This window comes from Accipiter gentilis, chromosome 10 (assembly GCF_929443795.1).
Source record: "Accipiter gentilis chromosome 10, bAccGen1.1, whole genome shotgun sequence".
In the NCBI taxonomy this organism is placed as follows: Eukaryota; Metazoa; Chordata; class Aves; order Accipitriformes; family Accipitridae; genus Astur; species Astur gentilis.
This window is the reverse complement of record NC_064889.1, coordinates 32881174-32897418: the sequence shown is the minus strand read 5'-3', so window position 1 is coordinate 32897418 and position 16245 is coordinate 32881174. Positions and strand designations below refer to the sequence as shown.

At 43.8% G+C, this 16245-nt stretch overlaps 2 protein-coding genes across 10 annotated transcripts in view; one reads left to right on the top strand and one right to left on the bottom strand.

Annotated features, from left to right (window-relative positions):
* The window catches only part of RECQL5 (RecQ like helicase 5), a 39485-nt gene extending 29702 nt beyond the window's left edge, over nucleotides 1-9783 (bottom strand). For 6 of the 9 annotated variants that reach the window (XM_049811738.1, XM_049811740.1, XM_049811739.1 and 3 more), the window contains exons 1-8: nucleotides 9617-9783; nucleotides 8946-9076; nucleotides 7548-7669; nucleotides 5180-5698; nucleotides 4418-4523; nucleotides 3820-3931; nucleotides 1432-1594; nucleotides 992-1074 (exon numbers count right to left, since the gene is read on the bottom strand). In XM_049811738.1, coding sequence (XP_049667695.1) covers nucleotides 992-1074; nucleotides 1432-1594; nucleotides 3820-3931; nucleotides 4418-4523; nucleotides 5180-5698; nucleotides 7548-7669; nucleotides 8946-9076; nucleotides 9617-9783 — 1403 coding nt within the window. Of the gene's footprint in view, nucleotides 1-991; nucleotides 1075-1431; nucleotides 1595-3819; nucleotides 3932-4417; nucleotides 4524-5179; nucleotides 5699-7547; nucleotides 7670-8945; nucleotides 9077-9429; nucleotides 9473-9509; nucleotides 9556-9616 lie in introns of those variants that run through there. The other 3 variants (XM_049811741.1, XM_049811743.1, XM_049811742.1) reach the window with 3 other exon arrangements.
* Nucleotides 9784-9821: 38 nt separating this feature from the next.
* The window catches only part of SAP30BP (SAP30 binding protein), a 31579-nt gene continuing 25155 nt past the window's right edge, over nucleotides 9822-16245 (top strand). The window contains exons 1-2 of the mRNA XM_049811748.1: nucleotides 9822-9936; nucleotides 10087-10196. Coding sequence (XP_049667705.1) covers nucleotides 9822-9936; nucleotides 10087-10196 — 225 coding nt within the window. The remainder of the gene's footprint in view (nucleotides 9937-10086; nucleotides 10197-16245) is intronic.

Sequence of the window (16245 nt, the reverse complement as noted above, 5' to 3'; positions counted from 1 at the left end):
ATCAAACTCTTATAGCAAGAAGCTTCCTAGTAGCTACTTCCCAGAATCACCTTGACTTTGGGCAAAGAAGTGCTCCTCCAAGTGCCCCACGACTCAGTGTTGTGCCATACTTCAATACAAGCAAGACTTTCCCAGAGCAACCCTATAAAAACAGGATTTGTTTATCAAACATGACCACAAGGAGAGAATATGCTCACCGAGGCATCAGAAAAGAAGCATATGTTGCATTTACACTGGAAAAATTGCCCTAGACACAGGTGTGAAAAATGAAACAAAATTCACACTTGAAAGCAAGACATATATTGACCATTTGCAGTTAGTGAACACATACTGCTCTCTTACTGGCAAAATTATAGCTTGATGTCTTATCCAGCATAGAATAGCAATTAGTACAATTACAGCTTACAAGTCACAAACTAAACCTGAACAATGCATGTTGCGGTTGCTAGTCTGCATTTAGATTGGGCACATCCATAATTTGGGCCTGTTTCTGAAACATTCTAAGCACCATCAGCTCCTTCTAAGGTCAATGAGAATCACAGATACCTAGTACTTTGCAGAGTGGACCCCCTGAGATTTAGAGAAATGTTAAATCTGAATGCTTCTATCCCATGCTGATTAGGCTGTCCGTTTGCCTCCTTAGAAGAGAGATAATGTCGTGAAGGAGGAAAGAGTCATAACAAAAGCAAATACAACTAAGTCAACCTATCATCAAAGATAGAACATAGTAAGATTCATAGCCAGAGGAGTTATAGTTTAACATCACCACATCACTTGATCAGGCTCCAAGACCAACATTTCTGTTAACTCAGAGGTGGGAGTAAGAGATGTCTCGGGAACACCGTCCTCAGTCCAGACAGCAAAATATCAGGCAATTCACTCAGTATTTTCTTTTTCCCAGACATGCAAGATCTCAGACATAACAGTGCCTTGGAAGGAACAGGGCATGGTTTCCCCAATATTAAACAGTGTTTGAAAGAAGTGCACTCACCCCAACTCCTCGCAGAAGTTCACAATGGCATCAAAAGCTGTCATCACAGCTTTGTCAGATTCTTTTAAGGTGCCTTTTTTTTCCTGAAAGTAGAGAGAGACAATAACTATAGACTTCAATTTAAATATAAACAGATAAAGAAACTATAGTGATGACCAAATCCAACCCTTCTGATCAATATGGCAAACAGGTACAGACACCACCCTGTCTCTGCTCCACACTTCCGCTCACCCATGCCTCTAATAGAGCTGGAGCTGGGTCTGGCAACTCTTCCCTTCTTGCTTCGCTCCCTTCTGCTATCGCTTGAAACAGGGCTACAGATAGCTCTAGACTCAGAAAAACTCATTTCATCTTTACCTATTCAGAGGTCACTGCAGGCAAACCACATTAGAGCAAAGGCAGCATATCTAGGCAGGTGGATGCTATTCTGCAGATCTTACTTGGATGTTAGAGAGCTCCTTCTTAATCAGGAAGCTGACTTGATCCCGGTCATTCCTTGAGTAATAGAGGCGGCAGCAGGATGGCTTCCCATCTCTTCCAGCTCTGCCAGACTCCTGGTAATATCCAGCCATTGACTTAGCAATATTCCAATGGGCAACAAATCTGCATGTGATAAGACAACAGGAAACATAAGGCTGCAGGTTTTTCAGATCTCTGCATACATAATTGTGTTGTTTGTGGACAACAACAGTAAAAAATAGGGCAGCAAAAGCATAAAAGACAGTGGATTTAGCAGAGCAAGGGATCCTGCACACAGAAATTTAAGCCCTCTTAACAAGAGACACAAGGAAAGCAGCAGAGCTCTAAGAAAACAAATGCACCTGAACAACATGTGAGCAGGATGCCAGTCCAAATGGACAGAAAAGAATGAGCACGTGACTATCCCAAATGTGCATACAATTGTACAGCTATGAAGACTGAGAATAAGAACATTGATTTACAGAGTCTGGGAGATTTTACCATAAAATACAGCATAAATAAAGAAGTCCTACTTGTTTTGCAGAACACAACTTGAACATTACAGAACACATTTTGAAATACTCAATTTTAAAAAGACACTTCTTTGCCAACGAAGTCTGCATGGGTAATTCTGTCTCACCAAGCTCACTTGTAGATGAAGGCATCCTTCCTAGCCAGCAAATATGATATAGAATCATTACTAAACTTTATGTAATCTCTGAAGGAAGGTTTTCAACACACCAGTGCAAGACTGCTTTAAACCTGCTTGTACTTGACTATTCAGCAATTCAGCTTATATCTGTGTTGAGAGGATTTTACAGCACAGTAATGCTGCCAATGTTTTAAATACCAGTCTGCCTCAAAACCAGCATGTCCCAGAGGCAGGTATGATGCATATGGGTGTGGCAAAAGATTAAATGACAAAAGCAAGCAAACATGTTTCTTCAAACACAAATACTCCAGGAACAGGCCAGGCAGGAAGCATCAGACCCCTACACATTCAATCCCCATCAGGAAGTTTACTGAAGGAATTGATAAATAATCTCAAACAAAACTGAAGTAGCAATGAACAGAAAGGAGCAGATCCCATCAGAAAAAGACACAACTTTGTTCTCCCTTTTGTACAGAAGTGTCACCTCCAGAACTAGTCAGACCTGATCTTACTTGATAACATATGCATGAATACTCAGAACTCTGCTGAGATAGGGTGAAGGCTAAGCAGCAGTGCCTTGTTGCCTGGGCTTGGGTATAAAGTCCTTTAAACTATTAAAAAACATCCTGTAAAGAGCCATTTTAACTCCATTCCTTGGAAACTAACTATATTACAAGCATATTTCAGCTATATTTCACACTCAATCAGCCCTATGCATTTCAGTTACTCTTTGCCTTTTTTAATGACTACTGTACTGAACAGGGCAAACTAGTTTCAGCAGGTCATTAATTCATGCTGCTTTCCTAGGAGACTTCTCATTTCTCTGTTGGGTAACATGCATCAAGCAGTAAAATAGTCTGTAACTGCTATGGGATCCTGTTATCTGGCAGCACAGTGACACAGACAGAAGAATGGCACAGTTGTGAACTGATGTGATTGTCTCAATGATGTCCTGCCCCTCTCCCACAGTGTTCAGAGCCATTACTTTATGTGGATTTTAGAGTAAAGACCAGGTCTGTGTGGGGTGTTGTGTGAGCTGCACCTGAGTTATCCCTCTACTAAGTGATCACAGCTCACAATACTAACTCAGCACAGCTATACTGCGGTGCAGGAATTCTAACACCACAGAGCAATTACGGTGACAGTTTTAGAAGTCCCAGAGGAACAGCAATTGAAAACGTGCAAAGTTTCTGTCCTTGGACTAGAGCTATATTTTTTTATATGGTTATTGCCATTTGTGAACTGCTATTTTTTCCCCACTGCATTGCAAAAGGACATCTCTAAAAAAAGCTGGCTCTGACTATTTTAGTAGAAGGTATATGAATTATTTGAGTTGCAGCTTTTCTTCCCACTGCTTTTTAACAGCAGCTATTGCACTAAGAGAAGTGAAAGGGACAGCTGTGATTGCATTGAGATGGCTCTTTTTGAAATCCTGAAGGGTGTGGCAAAAACCAAGCATTCCTCCCATTTTCTTGGCTTTGATGATGACTGGCAAAGAGTTGCTCTGGTGCCTTGTTTTTAATTTCTTTACAAAACCCTTCCAGATTTGTTTTTGCTGCTTCTAAGATAAAAAAAACTCCAGCTCTGTTTTTGTGGGGTTTAGCAAGTGTTCATCAGGCATTTTAGTCAGGTGTATCAGGTAACAGAGAGACCGAGGCTTTCTCTTTCCACTGCTCAGGTGTCAGGCTCTGGTGGTGCACAACACAGCCTTACACACCTGACGTTTGCTTTGTCTACTCCCATTCCAAAACTGATGGTTGCAACAATAACTGGGATCTTCTCCTCCATCCATTCATTCTGGATTGAAGTCCTGTCAGCTGCCTTGAGTCCTAGGAAGAGAAAAAGAGGGAAGGAAGCAACAACAACAAAAAAACAATAACCAAAAAGAAAAAGAAAAAAGAAACAAAGATTTTCTTACTCCTCCATTCCCCCATTGCGAGCCAACCCCCTCACTAAAACAGGCTGATGGACTGATGTACACAGTCCTCTCTGCCCACGTTTAAATTGGCCTGTGATCAAGCAGAAGTCAGCAGAGGCTGCTTCTATTCCAAAAAGAAAAAATTCAGATCCCTCCTGCGATAAAAGCAGTTATATTTAGGCCATGCAAGATCCAACAAAACCAACAGTTCTGGAGTGAAGGGAATGCCATTCTGTTGAAGGCCCCACAATTACCTCACAGTCCTGATGCATGAGCATCAGACACATTGCAGACCATGCCTAGAAAGCTGTTTTCTAAGTAGCCCCAACCCAGGCCTTAAAGGTGGTACAGTTCAGTTCTACCAGCTACTGAGAGATGCAGATGCAGCTTCCAATACCTGCGTGATACGCCTTGGCTTTCACTCCTCGGTAGCTCAATTCAATAGCCAGCTGGTCACACACATCCCTCATCCTGCAGTACACAATGCCACAACCGGAGTACACCTGGGCAGACAGGACCGAAAGTCTGTGACACTGTCTGAAGCGAATCAACAAAGCCGCCTAAAGCTAATCTCTTCTCCAAGCTGATTTCCTAGCAACTGAAAGATACTGTTGCAGCACAAAATAAATCAGATATAAAGAAAGTTTCCTTACAAGTCCTACAAGGCCTAACATTGACCAAATATGGTCCCCAGTAGGCACAAGGCAAGAAGCGGTCTCCCTCTGCCTTACAGATAAACTCAGGTGCAGAGGCTATAACTGAGTTGCTTAAGAGTTATTTTGGGAACTAGTGTTAGAGCAGCAGATTCAATACAACACTCCAAATGCTTCCGTTCACCCTCGCCACACTAGAAGAGCAGAACACAATCAAACGTACAATGATTGCCTGGGACATGACAAACCAAGACAGAAGTGTTAGTTGCACATTCCTAATGCATTTTCTTTCAGGCCAACCCGTTTCTGAGAACACCTCTGAAAAGAATGTAACCTTCACATTCTACTTATTTTAGAGGACCTAAAAAATATACCCCAGCACTTTCCTTCCAGGGACCTCCTTCCCTGCCACAGACCTGTCAGGGCCATACCAACCACTGGAAAGTCAGTGACCATTAAGGTAGATTTTGTTCAGTTTAGCCTTCTTCGCCAAATATAAAACCTACCCCAGTGGTGTTCTTCACTTCAAGCGCCTTCAGACAGAAATCCTTCAAGTTGGCATATGGATCAGTTAAGAGCTCTTTGAACTGCACATCATAGAACAAGTTAGATCTGAAGCAAGGAGTCTTAAATGTGGAAAGCGGCTGCTTTAGCTTAAGCGCTGCCACAATGTCCTCCTGGACCTCTTTGGTGGCAGTGGCAGTCAAGGCAACGCATGGTGTATTGGGTATGCGAGTGCGCAAGGTGCCCAGCCGTAGGTAGTCAGGACGGAAATCGTGTCCCCACTGAGAGACGCAGTGTGCTTCATCAATTATCAGGTAGGACAAGAGGTTTCGGGACACCAGGGAGTTCAGTGTAGGTTGGAAGGAAGAGGCAGCTGCCATCTCTGGGGTGATGTACAGGAGCTTTACTTGGGGCTTCTCACTTGCTAAGTCAGCCAAGATGGTCTTCTTTTCCTGGGCAGAAAGCTTGGAGTTCAGAGAGCAGGCTTTGATCTTCAGAGCCAGCAAGTGATCCACTTGATCCTAGAGTAAATACAAAATTAAAATTAAATGAAAAGCAAATGGAAATAAAGAAAGTCACTATCACCAAGAAAGACTACTAGGAAGATCCAGGTGAGGCCCCAACTTCCACCTCCAGGATCCAGTCTCAGGACAACATACACCTACAGTCTGGGTATTCAGAACGTCAATTCTAGATGCCTTTATCTTCAGCTGTAAGCGTATCTGTTCAGCTCTTACACCCAACTGCATTTTTGTGCATCCATTCACTTTAAGACAGTCTTTTTGCTGCTAGGGAACACCAGCAGGGATCTGTGCAAAATAACTCATCATAGCCACAGTGACCTGAAACAAGCCACCAACACGTCTCAGGATTTACACTAACAGGAAGTCACAGATGGAAAATGAATACCACTGCCCTACAATAACAGCATGCATTTCATTCCAAAATACCTAAAGGAGCACAGCTGAGATAGAACAAAATACAAGGGTCATGCAAATCACCACTGCAACAGAACCAAGTCTGGATGAGAATCATGCCACGAAAACCAAGAAGAAAACATGGCATCACATCCAGATACATCCAGATGAACACTGGGCATACAAATTCACCTCCCTACCCCTACACTGAGCTGTTCACTTGCATTTGATTAGCACATAACATTTCAGAAGATATGAATAGTCCTGACAAATGGATATCTCATTATTTTACTCAATGACTGTTTGCAGTGATTGATTTAATATCCACTGTTCTGTTCACAAAGTCAACTCTCAACCTTCCCTATAATAAACTACACAGACTAAGCTCTTGAAGTTTGGCTACAGTGAAATACATCATGATCATTTCAGGCATAGCCACCTCATCTCAGGGCTTGATGAGAAGACATCTGAAGGTTCATTCCAGCTCTGTTCCCTAAGACTCAATGAGCCCATTTCAACCTATTTGTCACTGTGACACGTTCTGCTTCACCTGCAAATCTTACAGTGATAACTTTTTTAACCTCCATTTCACTGACAAAATATTGCCTGTGCTGGAGCTTAATTAGAAATCCTCTCACTTGGAACAAATTCACTATTTATAACACCTTTTTGAGATGTATCCCCAAGCCTGCTCTCAATTCTCAAAATGTATGACATTAAGACTGTAAAGTAGTTAAAAAAACCCAACAAACACCACAAAACCCAAAACAGCGGCCTACAACACCAGATATCGTACCATGTTAATCAGATGCTCTACAGAAATCTAAGCAATGCTACAGCTGCTCTTACAGGGAGGTGTTTCTCTGAACAGGTGATGAAACAGTAGAAAAGGCAAAATACAGGAAAAAAAAAAGGTGTCTCTGATGAAAGTGCTCAAGGAGCAGCTCTGCTAAACCAGCTTCTTCCCATGACAGAAAGACTGACCACAACAAAAAGACATTTTGATGCAGAACAAATTATGCCCTCAAAGACAACTTCGTCATTCCCAGAGTTATTACTTTATAGGTAAAATGGCAGTTTTCTTCTGGGGAGAGATACAGTTTGGTCCATTTAAGGTACTCTGCTGCTTCTGTATAGCACACTGGAGGTGAAACACAACTGGAGAAACTGGAGAAAGGCTCAGTTATAAAAACCACTAGGTTATTATTAAAGAAGAAAAACCTCCTATTAGAGACCTGCATAGTATCCCACTAGAGTTACTCTGCTCTGCAGCTAAGTTGCAGTCTCTTCACCTATCACCAGGGTAAGGAAGACACACTGAGACATCAAGATGAGAATCCAGAGGGAGGCCAACAGCAGACTCATGGACAGAAAGACAAGAGGCAGCTGTGCCTCCAGCGTCTTGCAACCCCCTTCACTGCCTGCTTTTCCACAGCTAACAGGAGACAGTTACCTGAATCAGTGCAATCAGAGGTGAAATGACAATGGTGATGCCCACTGCCAGAACTGCAGGAAGCTGGTAGCACAAGGATTTCCCTGCCCCTGTGGGCATGCATACAAAGACATCCTTCTCGCCTGCAAAGACAACAGAAGAAAGCTCAAGGCTACTGAGTGGTGGTGAGTTCCCAGGGCCCTGTCTGGAGGGGTGAGCACAATGGCTTGTAAACTGTGAGAAACAGCATATGTGTGCACGTACCGTGTGGCATACCAACAAAAGACACTTCATTTTAGGTTCTAAAAGCATAGCAATACTTTGCATGCCTGCAATAGTTTCCTTCAAAGAATCTCTGATTGCTTTGTAAACATTTAGAAATAGCCTTACAAAAGTACCAGAAGATACAGAGAAACCAAGATAAAGAGAAGTTAAACAAGTTATTCATGCGAATTCTCTTCCAGACGAGCTGCCTTCACTCATCTTCAGACCTCCAGTTACCAAATTACCAGCCCCATGACAGATCTTTACCACATCCTCTTAAAGCTTGTCCCACAAAGGTACCTCATAAGAAATAAGGGTTGGAAATCTCACCCACATAGATAATGTTGTGCAGTTAGTAACTGTCACTGCCTTAACAGTATCCACTGCAAGTCAGGTTGATGCCAGTGCATGCAATGTTCATAGGCAGAGACACCCTGCTGCCAGAACACCAGTTTTGGCTGGTCTGTTGTCAACAGCACGTCTGCAGAGCTGCTGGAGATAGATGAAAACTGTAATTATATCCTGAGTGCCGAGTTTGACACTGTTCTGATTCGCATTGCAAGACCTGCCAGGGGACCTGACAGCTGGCAGCTTGTTTGTGTGAGCTGCCTGTCCAACCAACAGCGGTAGGCTGGTTGATATGTTAACAGCAGCAAAATCATGTTTCTGATAACGGCCACATGATTCAGAGAACAGATAGGAACAATGCCAAGAAATCTAGTCTTCTACTGGCATCACCTCTAACACAAGGACAGGTTTACTCTGAAAATGTATACATTTATGAACAGTTTTGACCTCATCTGACCATAAACATGCTGGCAGATGCCTCCAGAGGAGAAACCAACAGTACTGCACTTTAACATTTCCTATTTCCTCGTTGATCCACTAGTGGTGTTACAAAACGAATGCAAAGGAAAACAGGCAGGGCAAAGCTGTAGTCAGAGAGTTTGTGTGCAGCACATGCTCATGCTCCTGTGCCGCTGAAATGATCTCAGAGCAGAAGAGGCCTCAGAGGGCTTGGAGGGCTGGCTGGTCCTGCCTAGTCCAGGCGTTGCGTCTCCTCAAAACAGGTGCGATACCAACTCCTGCAGTATCACCCTCACAGGAAGATGGAAAACCAGATATGTTTCACATCTTTCTGATGCCAAGCCTCACCTCTTGCCACAGCGATGGTCGCGCTTTCCTGCAGGGAAGTCTTGAAGGACTCAAACCCAAAGACCTTTCGCAGTGTTTTCCGGACCCTGCCTTCCAGGCCCGGGGGAGCCTCGCCGCTCATCTTAGAGAAGCTGTGAACAGTGACAGGAACCAATGCTCAACCCGAATGCTGTCACCCTCCTCTGGCCGAGGCCTGCCCCGTCTCGTTGCCACCCGTGCGACTTCCCCCATGGCTGCCTTGCCAGGCTCCCCCCTTTTTTTAGCCCCCCCTCCCCAGGATGCTATCCGGGCCTCCTCAGTGGAGGGTACCCCAATATCGTTTATTCTGAGACAGACCCCCACTAAGGCCTCCCCATGGGGCGCAGGCCGGATACCGCTGGGGGCTGAGGAGGGCCACAGCGGTGGGGGGGACCCCGCTGCCCCCCAAACCCTCCCGCACCCCGACATGGTGGGGGGGGACGGGACACGACGGGGTCTTTCTCACCCCCACCCCCCTCCCCACACAGGGTGTATCCTTCCACCGCCTCATGTCCCGTCCCGTCCCCTCCTCGCCCCGGCCCCCACCCTCTCACGGTTGGTCAGGGTTCGGCAGCTGCTGTCGCGGCGCCGCGTAATGACGTCAGAAACAGCTCTTAAAGGGCCAACCCCCCCACTATAAACAGGACGCGCACCTTTTATCTCTCCTCTCCCTCCCCCATAGGAACCCTGCTCCGCCTCGCTGAGCGGTTTTCTCCTCTCGCTGTGCGCGGATGCCGGAGCTTTCCCGGTTTAACGTGAGCCCGCCTAAGGCGGAAGAAGACGGGCGGTGTTGCTGTGGCAACCGCGCTGTGCGCGTCATCTCTGCGCGCCGGAAGCCCGCCGCGGCGGAGGCGGAAGATGGCGGCGGCGAAGCGGAGCGTCCTCTCCTCGTTGGCGGTTTATGCTGAGGATTCGGACCCGGAGTCGGACAGCGAGGCCGGGACGGCGGGAAGCGATGGGGGAGCGGCTACGGGTGAGGGCAGGGAGAGGGCCGGGGAAGGCGGCGGGCCGGGGCGGGCCGCGCAGGGGAAGTCCGCCCCGGCCCGCCGCCTTCCCCTCTGTGAGGGGAAGGCCCCGCTCGTTGCCACCTCCCTTTTCCTCGTGGTTTTCCTTTTCTCTTTAGGAGAGAAAGGAGGCCTCGTCTCGGTTGGGTACGGAGACGACGACTTCACCCGCCTGGAGGGGGACGAGGACGGGTATGAAGAAGAGGATGATGAGAACAGCAGGCAGTCAGTAAGTACCTTTGTGCTCCGAGAGCTTGCCCTGACTGCTTTCACACGTTGCAGAGGCTTTTCTCTCTCCAAAGAAAGCCTCTGAGTGGCAACCATGATGGAACCCAGAATATCTGAATTCTGGTGTCGATTTTGGCACTCTCAAAATACTTATACTTGCTTTGTTTTAAAGTAGAAAGCATTTGCCTTGAAACCTATCAGCAGCTTGGCGCAGCTCGTGTTGTTTGTTACTAACTGTGCTGATGGCATTTGACTTTTATGGGAAAAAGGCCGGTACAAGTCAACAGCTACACTAAATGAAAATTATTCTTTAAACATAGTTGACATATATGAGAACCTCGTAAAAGGAATATGCTGTTGCATGGTCAGTTGGAGGATTAAAAAGAATAAAGTTCTGTGACGTCCTAAATTATTCTTTTATGTATAACTCAACCCACTCACTACATCAGGTTACCGTGATGTATCAGTGTCCTGTCTAGGTGTGAGTGGCTTTTGTTTGTCAGAGGTGCATGGCATGTGTATAACATCACCTAAATACTGAGTCAACTGATGTATTGTGAGACATTGTAGCTCACTGCCTATAAGTGCAGCTGTAATACACAAAAGGTTATATAGTTCTGTCATGTATCTGTAAGAACAACATAAGTTTGTGGGGACTGGGGAGTGAGGTTCTTGTCTGCTTTCTTTTTCATCAGCCTTTTGCTTACCACCACATTAAGAATATGTTATCTTGTCCCTGTTCTAGTGTTTTGGCTATTTGGTAGAGGAAAGAAACAGGGTTATGTTACTATAATGTTTCCTCAGTACAGTCTACTTTGTGTGCATTAGATCAGTCTCTTATGAGACACTCACTGTTTCTGCCATCTGTTTTCCCAAGTAGCAGACAAGAAATTTGTCTGTCTCTTGCTCTTGCTTTTGGTTTTGTTCTATTGTTAACTGGAGAAGATACAAGCAATAGTATTCAGGGTCTGCTCCTGGCCTTTGGCCAAGCAAAGTAATGATGTTTCTTTACTGCTTTAGCGATCCTTCTTTTTATATCCAAAACTTGTAGACCCTCCTTCAATGAGATGTCTTTAGTTTGAAGAAAGTGGTAGGTGTGATCCAGATGTTTGTCAAGATCAGCTGTGCTTAGTTTCCATTGACAAATGGGCGGGTAAATGGAGTAGCCTTTATTGCATGCACAATTTTCAGTGCAGATTGCAGCTGTCCATTATCTGGGAGGTACAACTTGCTGTCAAGTAATGGCAATTGATCGAGTCACTCTGGTGTGAGCCCATAGGTCTTGCATATGTTTGTGGTTACTGTACAGACGTGCGCAGGTTACACGGGGTGTCTTCTCTCCAGTCTTGTTGCAGGAGAGCAATACTTGGTTTTGCATTAAATATTCTTTGACCAGAATCGAGAGTTACCTTGATATTGCTTGTGCTAGTAGCTTATATTTATTATGAGTTGTTGTTTTTAGAAAGCAGCATGAGTTGGACTTAGATTGTCCTGGGCTTTTATCTAAACAACTTTGTGCTTGTATTATCTACCGTAACAGTGACCGAAAAGCCTCTGTCTTTTCAAAGGCAGTTCTCAGTAATGCTTCTTTGTTTGTTGATGTTGTTTCAGAGATGTCCCCTGCTAGGTTAGGAGGTTTTGAGAGCCGTTTCAGTTACCTGTCTATAACATGAATGATTCAACCCATTGCTGCTTTGTTGAAAATGACTTTTATCTTTATAATATAGGTGGGACTGTGGAGGGGAGAGGAATCTCATTTGTGATAAACGCCAAGTTACTTGGTACTATGGGTTTTTTCTAGTTAAATATTTACTGTTATTAAACTTTGACAGTTAAGACTGAGTTATTGGCATATATGCATGTTTCAGAAAGATAAGCTGGAGAGCAGCTGAAGTGAAGGAGTTTGATGTCCCACTTCTGTGGGGATATGCATGTTAATTCAGGCAATTAAAACTTACTGACATTATTGTGTAGTCATTCTCTAGCTTCCCTTGCCAGAACTTGCTCATGTGCTAATACTCTGAGGTGGGCATTTTGTTGTAAAAATCTTCCTTTGAGTTGCATGTAATCATCTCACTACTTTTTTGTTTTTCTTTTTGAAACTGAAACACCAAGTTCTTGTTTTGGAGCCAAAGTTGAAATTTGTGGCAAAGTTTGGAGGAAAAAACATTCTGCTGAGTTGTCTGAGCATGAAAAACATTTTCTGTTCCTCAAACTTGTTTTGAACCCAGATGATGTATTTATGTCTAGGAACATAGGTAACTCTAGGATCCCTGGTGAAGTAGCTCATGGGACAGTAGAACGTTAGGCTTACGTACCAGCTGGGACCAAAGCTGGAGCTTCTCACGCAGTGTAAAATCTTATGCAAGACTGAGTTCAGTATTTCAAGCTCTCGCAGGGCAGAAATTTGCCCTGTTCTTTGCCCTGTTCACGTCATCTGCAAACGAGGCTGCAACAGCACTACACAAATAAGAAAGATGCGGTGTCAGCTGGCATCACCGGATCTTTGGAACTTGGTGGTAGGCCAGACCCTCACCAAGCCTGCATGTTTGGTTGGATGGCAGGCCAACTGTGTGTCCTGTGTGTGTTGCTGATATATGCTTGGGAGTATAACAGGTCTTGCAAATGCTGCTTTTTCTGTGAGTACTGCTAAACGGGGTCAAATGCAAACTGGAAAAGACAGAATTATCAAATGACAAATGCTTTTTCCCCAGTTCTCTTGCTTCGTATTGTCTAGTTCTGAGCATTCAGGAGCCGCATGTGTTTTGCAGGGTACATCTGCTGCTGAGTGATGCTTTTGCCTAAAAAAACCCAAACCAAACAAACACTTCTTTCCCTGACTGTAGGACTTGTTTTCTGGTCATGAGTGGGTGGGGCAAAACTTAACTTCTGTGGAAAGGGTCTTGGACTACTGCTGGGCTGCTGAATGCAAGCCCTTTGCTGTAAGTGCAGTTACTTGCCAAGCCTGCTCTTTAAGCTTAATCCTGTAAATTCTTGTCTTGTAGGAAGATGACGATTCAGAGACTGAAAAACCTGAGGCTGGTGACCTAAAGGTATTTGGAAGTGTGGTATGGTGGTGGGGGGGGAAGCTCAGTACAAGAGGAATAAGTCTTAACAGCATGGCTTGGTGTTCGTTTGTGATATTCCTTAGCTAGTTTCATACTTCCCTTGTTGTAGCTGTAATGTGTTTTTTTGACTTTAGTTCTGGCTTCTGCCAAAGGTAGTTACCAGTTAGGCTACGGGCTGAGTCACGATCGAGACCTACATTCATGAACTTAGCCATTGTATACCTTAGGTCTGAGGTGGGTTTTCTGACAGCTTCTCACCTCTTTTGCAGTGGTCTAGGAGATGGAGTATTCAGTACAGAATTCTCTTAGGATCACTGTTAGTTGGAATACTTTCTTCTTATAGAACAGCTTAATGAATAAACAATCTTATGCTCCTAGAGGTCATGAAGCGTGTCAGAATCAATTCACTTGTCTCCAGCTCTCCTTCTGTCCATCTGAATGAAGCTGTTTTGTAAAGGTTGTATTTGAAATTAAAAAAGTGAAATAAGATCCCCAGATGATAGCTGTCTAAATAGTGGAAGTTTCTCTTTATCTTGGGATTACATCTTGTTTCTGCTGAAAAACAGGTGTTTAACAGCACATAGCAACATATATCAGGCTAATAGCTGGAAGACAGTCAAAAGACCAAATCCATTTGAAACTTTGTAGAGAATTGTGCTCAAATTTCTGTGCTAGCTCAATCCCCCATGCAATATAAGCAGTCTTGTTGGATATCAAGTGAATGACAGTTGCAAGGGTCTTTTATTTTACCCAGTAACTTCCTCAAGGGCAGTCTCTAAGCCTTGCTAAGAAAACCAGAGGACTGTGCTGCAAACTGAAATTCTGTAGAGTGTTTGAATTAGTATAGGGCTTTGATAGGACAAGATGAAGGCAAATGAATGTGTTTAGCTGTTGTGCTTAAATGAGTTTTGTAGCAGCACCTTCTTCCAGTGTCCACAATATTTTTATGGATTTATAATGATACATAGTTGAAAATCTTGGCAGCTGTACTGCAGTTGAAGTCTCTTGCATCAGTGTGTGGAATACCATTAATGCCTTTGGCATACAGGTAGGAGACGCTTGGAATGTATTGTCTGCTTTCCTTGTCACAAGAAAATAAATCACGTCTTTTTTGGAAGAGAGGAAAAGATAATATCTCGCTCTTACTCTTTTTCTCCTGAGTTTTTGCTATTGTGGCTGGTAAGCATGCTAGCAAGATGTTTCTGTAAAAACTGCTGGATTCAAATGTGCACTGTGAAAGAAGAATAGATGAGTTTTCCTTAAAAGAGAGATATGTTGTACATCACCACAACCTCTGTAGTAGGGCCATGTTGCAATTGTATGAATTTCTGACTCCTCTAAAAGGGCTCTAGTACTTCGGGGCAATGGGGAAAAAATCTGGCAAGAGAGAACAAAATCAGACTGTAGTAGCTCTTGTCTGAGTAATGATGCATTACAGAATTCTTACCACTGAATTGTGTGTCTACTGCTTTAATATGTTGCTGACATTTCATGTTGGCTCATTTAAAAAGCTTTCTGATTTCAGTGAGTTCTGTGTGCTATTGTCCAAGTGCATTTTGCCCTTCTGAAGAGCTACACTTGGTCATGGAGCAGTGTTTCAGCTTTGGTGGGGAAGCAAGCAACACTGAATGTATTAAAAGCATTTGGTGTCTTGTGTACACTCTGCAATAGGAACTCTGCAAGAACTGAAAATATAAATTAAAGTAAACTTAAAAAAAAAAAAAAAGGTAAAATGTAATTCCTGCTATATCCTAGCACAGCATGAAGGGTGAGGATTTGAGAAGATTAGCAGGGAAGCAAATCTGAACTTCAGCAGTTTGACTTCCATGTCATCCTTAATAGATGTCTTCATACTTAAGTGAAAAAGGCAATAGCGTCCTCTAGACTTTTGGGGGTTTTTTTAATTCTAGCTAAATAGCCAGCTGGCATTTGGGGGAGTACACCTTTGCTATGCAGCATACTGCAAGGCAGCCCAGTGCTGTACTGGCAGTAGAGCAGGTGTGTTGCTCTATGGCATTCTGTGAGGCACTGATGGAATTGCACTAGCCATGCTGTTAAGAAATTCACTTGGGATGGGGGGAGATGGAACATCATTGTAAAAGTAGCTTTACTTGGAGCAGTTGCAAATGTTTCCTATCCCCCTTTTCCACCAAGTGGCAGTGTTCTCCTCGTTCTTCCTCATTGTTTTAAGCTTGCAATATCTATGATAACCAGTGAGTAAGAGTTGTAGTTACTATAAATCCAAAGTGTGGCAAAAAGTGAGGTGCTTGATTATAACTTGCTAGCACTTTCGGATAACTTTATTTTGTTTTGTCCCAGCTGAGTGCATAGTTGTTCTTGCTCTGTCAGCTACGTTGTAAGATATCACAGACCTGGAAACGTGTTTAAATAGATATCACAGGCCCTTTATATGTGGCTAAGGCTTTTCCAGGGTCTGAATCTGACTGTACGCAGAAGGTAAATCCTTCAAAATGCATGAATGAGAAAACTGTTGCAATTCATCAGTTAATTATAGTCTTTTCAAGCCCTGAATATACATTCAGCATCTTTCTCTGGTGTTTTGCCTCTTTGTACATATAGTGAATGAACTACTTTGAGATTCTATCTTGAATAATTGACCAGGACACTTGAACCAGGTTGTGTGGAGGAGTTCCCATGTTGCTGGTGATGTGGCCTCATTCTGCACTTTGATAGTAGCAGACACAAAACCTCCAGAAGGTTCAGTTGGTGTCAGTTGTGGGTGTAGACTGAGGAGACAAAGTGGGGAATGATGTGAAAACTGTCAGGTAAAGTGATGATGGAGAGAGTGGCCTCAAATAGCCCCACTGGGGAGATATTTTTCTACCCTACCTATGGTGTTTATATTTAGCTCAGATTTTTATCTTGATTCCAGGGAGTATGCCCTTCTTGATCTTGATGAAGGTGCATCTGGCTGTACAGCCCTTGTTCCTCACTAGAGGCGACGTCAATATAACGGTCTAG